Here is a 7,167-nt window from a genome sequence, read left to right on the forward strand (position 1 = left end):
GGAAGAGGTTGGAAGAAACCAATGGTGGAAGAAACCAATCTGAATGAGTTTGGAGCTAAGCTGAGTTTAGCCACACTACAAAGTCCAAGGGCAGTGAGCAAAAGGCGCCAGGAGGCTCAGCCTCCCCTCCTGCCAGCTCCACGTGCAGAGACCTCTCCAGGTAAAAGCTCTGCTCCTTTCTTGTGATGCAGCAGAATCAAAAATATCCCAGCTGCGGGAGGCATACTTCCAGGATCCCCTTTGTGCAAAGATGCCGAAGAAGCAATTTACAGTCCTAAACCTATTTGGGGCTACCACCTTTAGTGCATTAATTTTACATATGGGCAAAGTGAGTTGTTTTTCATCTCTCCCTCGACCGCAGACAGACTCGTTGGCAGATCTGGGAAGAGGAGCCTGCGCTGCTCTCCCTCCCAGCTGCATCCGGTGCATTTGAGATTTCAAGCGAGCGCTCCAGCTTTCTCTCAGCTTGATCACGCATTTTTTTTTGTGTGTATCAGCCACTTCTTCAAGGAACGTAAAGAGAACTCAAACGCCTCTTTCGAAGTGTGTTCACTTTGAAAGCAATGAACTGAACTGATGTTCAGAATTTGCTAAGAGCAAAGCGCTTGCTTTGCCCAAAATACAAATAGCCATTTGCTCAAGGGCTATAATTCATGGTGAACCCCAAGAGGCTTCACCCCCTGGCCCGACCGCTCTGTCCCAGGCTGTTTTGGGTTGACTCACTGCAGTCCTTTGCCACCAGCAGCGGAGTGCCCGGCTCTCCGGGGCACAGCCCAGGGCCAGGCAGACCCTCCGCAGCCACTCGTGACCTTGGAACTCGCCCCCTCACACCCAGCCCGGAGCATGAGACCTGTCCGTGGGTCCCCCGGGGTGTGAGGGACAGGGAGGTGGCGAGGCTGAGCGCCCCGGATACCCCGCCTCAGCGCCTTCCAGCCCCATGAGCAGCACCGCCATCTCGTCGCACGCCCGCGGGCTGCCCCGGCCGGGCCGCCCCGCCAGCTGCGGGCTCCGGCTGCGGGCTCGGCTCCGGCCTCGGCACCGGCTCCGGCGGAGCAACAGCGGCCTCCAGTGCCGAAACCTCCTCCCTTGTCTCCATCCAGTGACCCGCACCCTGCGTCCCGCTGCGCCGGGCACCGCATCTCCCCTCCCGCCAGCCCGCAGCCCCAGGACCCAGGGCATGGGTGCCAGCAGCAAAGCTCACCAAGGCCACTAGAGGGAAAATTTTTTTTTTTTTTTTCCAGTAAAAATTGAGCCTTTTTTTTTTTGGTTTTCCGAGGCACTGGGTAGCTGTGATCTGCAGGACAAATCTGAGGCTGGTGGCTGTGGGTGCACAGGGACCAGGCTGGGGACAGGTCAGCCAGGAGATGACTTGTTGGACTCTTCCTCCTGGCAAGGCCCTGGAGTAAGGGCTTTAATGTTCTGTATTTAACAAACATAATTGCAAGTCATGAGAATGCTAAAATCTCCTGTTTCTCAGATGCTGGAAGCTTAGGAAAGGAAAATGAAATTCTTGATGCAAAAAAAGAGCCTCCTTGTTACGCCAGAGCCTGGCTCTCTTCTTGGGCATGTCCTGTCCTTGTCCCTGGGGCTCTGTCAGTCATTTGCTCACAACTCTTTATGGACATTACCAAAACAAACCATATTTTTGAGGAAAGTATTTGAAATGTCAGAGAAAGGGGCCTGCTGTGTGTGTAAGAAATCCCAGTGCAAGACATGGAAATGCTTCCATTTTATTAGGAGTTTGTCCAGGCGAGGGACATCTCTGGGCTATCATCTCCAAAACGGTTGTGCCTTTTAGTTTTGAGCGGAGTCAGAGCTTGGAGGGGGCTTTTGGCACATTCCCCTGTTCTTTATGCGCACGTTAGTGTTTCTTTGCCTGGAAGAGAGGTTAAAAACATTAGAGGATGCCTTCAGGTCCCTGACACACAGAAAAGCCTGGCTCAGGGGACAAAGAAAGAAAGGAAAATACCGCTTAAATCATCGTTTGAGTGTTTTTCACAGTAAATAAGGCCTCACATTCTTGACAGGGAGTTCAGGGTTACCATGGACATGTGTTAATTAATTCCAGTAAGCTCAAGAGCTGGCGCTTCCCGGCAGAATAATTCACCTCTGTGCCGTAGGACAGCACTAAGACACCTCTAATGCATGTCTGGCTGCAGATGATAAAGGTTATGACTTTGTTTTGTGGGTTTTTACAGACAAATGCCTGCCATTGTGTTTTGCTTGGGCTTGGGCCTGCTCCCAGCCTCCCCTCCTGATTGCTTCTGCAGCAAAAGCGAGGAAAATATTAAAAAGGCACCTGCAAAATTTATTGTTATTATTTTTGCTCAGTAGTGGACCTAATTACTCTGAATTGTTCAATTTTCACATGGAATCATGATGTTCTTCTCTCTGGAGAGACAAACCCATTTCTCAGGTGCACAGAGAAATGCTGGTAAAATGATTTTCAAGCTGTTTTGTGTTTTGCAAAAACCATTTTGCACACTGGTCACAGTGAAGTGACCAAAGGCGACAAGCGAGACACGGATACCACAGCGACCTGCCAGATGCTCTTGCTGTAGTTATTCCCAGACTCCTTGCAGGCCTCCAGCTCTTGTCAGACTGGTTGCACACACAGTACTGCAAATGACACTTCATCCTGCCTCTCGGCTCCCTGACTTCTCCCCATGGGCCAAAGCTTTATAGATGAGGACACTCCGCTTATCTCTCTCCTGAGACATTTGGCTCCAGGCAGCTTCAAAGTCCTGGTGCCTTACCCAGATTGCCCTGACTGGGAGACCAAATGGCTGTGTTCCTAACCCCAAAACTTCTTCAACTGAGAACTTTATAGAGGAGCTGTAACGCTCAGGGCTTTGACCTGCAGGAGCAGCACATTTCCAGTTGCAGCTGCTGAGAGCTTGCACAAATGGGAGTTTGAAGAAGTCCAGGGATGCAGCACCTGTCAACGCAAGGCAGGCACCAGCACCAGCTGCTTGTCCATCCCTTCCCTCCCCTGGCTCCCAGATGGATCCAGATACACCACCAGCTCAGTTCTTTTCTTTTTCGTACCCTAAAATTTTCCTGCTGTGATGGCTGAGGTCCCCCATCCCCTCCAAAGCCATGTTCTGCACCAGGGGGACGTGGCATCCTCTACGCCACGTTGCTCCCTGCCTAGCTGGCTTTGAAGCCTTCCTTGCTCTGTTTACCCCGCTCTTGGTTCATGGCCAAAGCTGTAATAGTGTTGTGTCTGACGAACCTCCCACCCCCATCTGTTGCACAATACAGTTGACAGCTGGTGCTGGGCTGCTGGCTTCCAGCATGGTCATTACCACCCTGCCATGTCACACTGGGTTATTAGCCGTGGCGCCTTCGTTCAGGAGATCCCACGCAGCACGTCTGTGCCTGATTGCATTGTCTTCAGCCTTAAAATGTAAAACCAGCATTTGAGCAGGCCAGGAGCAGACTATGGGGCAGCTGCCTGGGTTAATGAAGGGTAGAGGGGACAACCAGACCATCAATTCTTATCTAGGCTCATTTTCCTGGTGGTCTGGACTCTGTTCCTTCTTCCTGCAGAGTTAGATGGGAAGTGATGCTCCTAAAAGTAGAATTTGTCTCTGCAAGCCCATTCATCCAAGGATAGAAAAGCTGGAATATGAGCTTCTGTTAGAGATGTCTGATGGCAGATGGGCATGTGAGCCTGATCACCAAAAATCCCTGCCTCCACCAGGTAGAGTCAAGGCTGAAGCTCCCTTAGCCCCGCAGACTGGGGCATCTGCTTACAGATAAGACTCAATCTTCCCAACAGAGATTTTCCAACCACCTAATAGCATTGAGCTGGAAGTAATTCCTTCACTTGTCTGGCATAGTGAGCTTGCAATATATAAATATAGTCAAAATTACCTAGGGCCCAAGTCGGATGAAATGAATCAAGTCTTGCCAGAGACGTCGCTAGCATTTGGACCTGGCCTTCTGCTAAGACAGCGCAATCTGGCACCAGCACAGATTAAATATAAGGCTCATTCTTAAAAATACCCAGAGCAAATTGTATCCTTTCATATGCAGAGAAGACAGAAAGCAGAGCTCAGCTACAAATTGCTGGGGTGAATAACCATAGTTTTCCCTCAGCCACCACACATCTGAGGTCACCTGGAAAAATATTTTTCTGCCTGCATGCTAGATCTGGGCAGGCTTTGCCATTTGTCTGAGTTCCTGGACACCCGCCAGCACAGTCTGAGCAATCGCTGCAGCTTGGCAGCTGCAGGCGTGGGGAGATTTTGGCCGTGTGATCCCTGCTTCTGGGCAGCTCCTGTGCTGCGAGCTCCACGCGACAGATCTGTTTCGCAGATGGACTCCACGTGCTCAGAGCAGCGGGTGCAGCATCTGTGCGGGAGGCCAGATTTCTGCCAGATGTGCCGGGCTCCCTGCCCATGCTCCACCCAGCTGCGTGCAAGCAGCTTTCTTTCTAGGAAATCCCAGACATATGCAGTAGCCCTCATCTGTGTGATATTTAGGCTTGCAGGAGGTCTGGATACTCACAGGTTCTGAAAGCACAGAAGACACTCATTGCCGTATAGGAGGTTGTCCGTGCCACAGATGGGGTCAAAGATCTTCGTGCAACCTTTTCTTAGGTCATAATTGCCACAAGCTGCCTGAAGACACAAAAGGATGATGTTGAAAATATTAGACATGCTTTGAATGTACCAAAGGAGCTTTGCATTCACCGGGAGGTGCATATTTTGTGTATCTTAATAACCCATCCCAGCTTGCTCAGAGCTCTGCTGTGAACTCTCAGAAACACTGGGACCGCCTGTCACCGTGCTGTCCCTTGGCCAGCTGAACTCCACCTGCCACTGCTGCACACCCTTAGCAGTGATGATATTGAGTAGTGCTCCATGGACAGTGCCTGATCATGTTCTTCCCAGTTCATGTTTTTATGCCATTATGATACCTGCCCCTGCACTTGCAAGCCAGAGAGTAAGGAGAGCTTTGATCTTCTTGGCAGGTAACAGCAATATTCAGCTCTTTATTACCAGTTTTCCTCTGCTGAGTGTGGAGAAATGCAGTGGGAAGTCAGTACCATCAGTGGGATTTTGTGTGGCACAGTAGGTGGAAGGAGGTTCCCAGGCACTGGCATCTTTGGGCTGCCAACGCAGCAGCTCACTATACTTCACTGATTTAGCAACGCTGGCTCCCCGGTGTATGGATTAGTGCTGTCTCACCAAAGCTGGGCACACCCTGTGCTACACAAAAATAAGAGTCTTCACCTCTGTTCCTTTGCCAGCAGCTCCCTCCTTCTCAGTGTTTCCTAGAGAAAGAGTGGAAAGAGAGAAGATGCCTTTAGTACCCATCACTTGAGTTGGTTTCAAGGGAGATCTACTGCTTTAGCCTGAGGACCATATGTCCTCACTCAGATATCTTTGTCCCAGCAAACAATTTCTCCCCTTGGATCTCCCCCGTTTTGCAGCTGGGTCCCACCCCACTGCATCTGGCTCTTTCCCCTGACAGAAACGCCGCAATGGTGCAAGACCCTGTCAAGGCCAGATGCGCTTCTAGTGACTTTCTCTGCCACCTGCCAGGGAGCAAAGGTGGCTTTTGTTATCTCTTATCATGTGTTCATGAGTAACTGAGAAACTACTGCTGATGCTGGAACGGTGCTGGAGTAAAACCAGGGTGATTTTTCTGGTGTCAGTGGGTTTGTACCACAAGGAAGCAGAGCAAAAGACAAGTTGCTGAAGGTCTCTACTAGAAGGAGAAGTGGGCAGACCCTGAGCTCTCACACCAAAGCTGGTGGGAGCAAGCTGTGACTGTGGTGGGCTTCTCCATGGAGAAGCTGGCCCTGAGCTGACAGCTGAGATCGCATGGTGGAACATGAGGTGGGTGCATTTTGAAAAACAACCTGAATATGTTTGGCAAAAGGCAGTACTGAGAAGAAGACCTTGGGTTGCGTATAGACCCAGAAGTAACCTACATGGAAGATTTAGGGATTTAGGCTACATCTACATTAACCACCAGTGTGGCCCATTAGCTGTGGGTAAGTGGAGTGAAATGGTTTGGTGCTGAGGATCTGATAGCCACACTATTTAGGGTTTCAGGGATTTTACTTTGGACTAGCGTGGGTCCAGACCTAGGAGCTGTAGCTCACTACATGCTCAGTTCATCTGAAATGAGTCCAGATTTTGTGCACAGATAGCTCTGCAATGACAACCACCACACAGTGAATAGGATGATGGAGGACTTGTTTCAGAAGCACCCTCCTCTTCTCAATGAACCCACGAATGCAGCAATCTCTGGTGCGCAGGACCTGAAGAGAAGCAACAGCTCATGTTCTCATCCCTCTGCACCATATGGGATTTTGAAAACACAGTTGGCTTAAACATTGACTTTGGTTGTGAGAGCTGCATTTTCCCTTGCATAGTTGTGTTTCCTGTCTTCTTGGGTTTGCTTTTTAAAAACCAGAATAGCACCTATTCACTCTAAAAGAATCACAGTGTCCTAGAAATCACCAACTCCAGGCCGAATCCCAGCCCTGAAGAGAGTGTCAGCCCAGCAGGTCTGCTTGTTCTGGGAACAGGTGCCAAGCACCCTTTTAAAGCCTTTGCTTTAGGTTTGCTCACGGATCACTGGTTTAATGCACGTTGGCCATTGCAGCATTCTCCAGTATTCCCTGCCCAGGGCTGGCGCAATGTCCCAGCACCAGCTGGCCTGTTCCCAGGCTTACCTTCCCACTCAGCAGACCTGGGAGCTTTAGCAAGGAAAGGAAATGACTCCTAAGGAAAATGTTGCACTCACCTTGGTAGCAGCAGAGTGCCAGGGAGAGGAGCAGGAAAACACTAGCTGCCTTCATGATAAAGGTGATGCTTTACTGGGGACAGCAAAGAAGAAATGGGACACTTCTCAGGCTTTCAGAGATCCCGTCTCTGGCAGTCTATGCTGGGACCTTTATACCTTTCTCCATCTCTGGCACCACCCTGCATGGCCAGCTCCACCCCACAGCCTTGTGATTACAACATTCAAAGTATGGGGACAACAGCAGGTGGCAAATGGCTCATTGGTGTGCACAGGGTGAAAGCCTTTCTGAAGCCAATGGAGGTAAACATCCTTATTGCTGGCAAGGACTGGAGCCCCATCTCAGGTGTGGGAGACAGCCTTGGGTCTGCACTGCAAGCTGGGAAAAAGCAACTTTGTACA

The 7,167-nt window shown here is 50.4% G+C and overlaps 1 protein-coding gene across 1 annotated transcript; it reads right to left on the reverse strand.

The window, feature by feature from the left end:
• Window positions 1–1,716: 1,716 nt before the first annotated feature.
• LOC147598987 (pancreatic secretory trypsin inhibitor-like) lies at window positions 1,717–6,866 on the reverse strand. Its single transcript, XM_086759200.1, has 4 exons — window positions 6,769–6,866; window positions 5,244–5,284; window positions 4,516–4,628; window positions 1,717–1,876 (listed from the first exon to the last, which is right to left on the reverse strand). The coding sequence occupies exons 1-4, from the start codon at window positions 6,821–6,823 to the stop codon at window positions 1,795–1,797; spliced, it is 291 nt and encodes a 96-aa protein (XP_086615326.1). The 5' UTR covers window positions 6,824–6,866; the 3' UTR covers window positions 1,717–1,794.
• Between the last annotated feature and the right edge of the window lie 301 nt (window positions 6,867–7,167).

This window comes from Chlamydotis macqueenii, chromosome 14 (assembly GCF_036417535.1).
Source record: "Chlamydotis macqueenii isolate bChlMac1 chromosome 14, bChlMac1.mat, whole genome shotgun sequence".
NCBI classification, from domain to species: Eukaryota; Metazoa; Chordata; class Aves; order Otidiformes; family Otididae; genus Chlamydotis; species Chlamydotis macqueenii.

Excerpts from the sequence above, each read along its gene's own strand:
- LOC147598987 (XM_086759200.1), bottom strand. The coding sequence starts at position 6,823 with ATGAAGGCAGCTAGTGTTTTCCTGCTCCTCTCCCTGGCACTCTGCTGC. Across the intron at positions 4,629-5,243 it reads CTGCTGGCAAAGGAACAGAG|GCAGCTTGTGGCAATTATGA; the intron begins GTGAAGACTCTT and ends TTGTGTCTTCAG. Across the intron at positions 1,877-4,515 it reads CTTCTGTGCTTTCAGAACCT|GCAAAGAAACACTAACGTGC; the intron begins GTGAGTATCCAG and ends CCTCTCTTCCAG.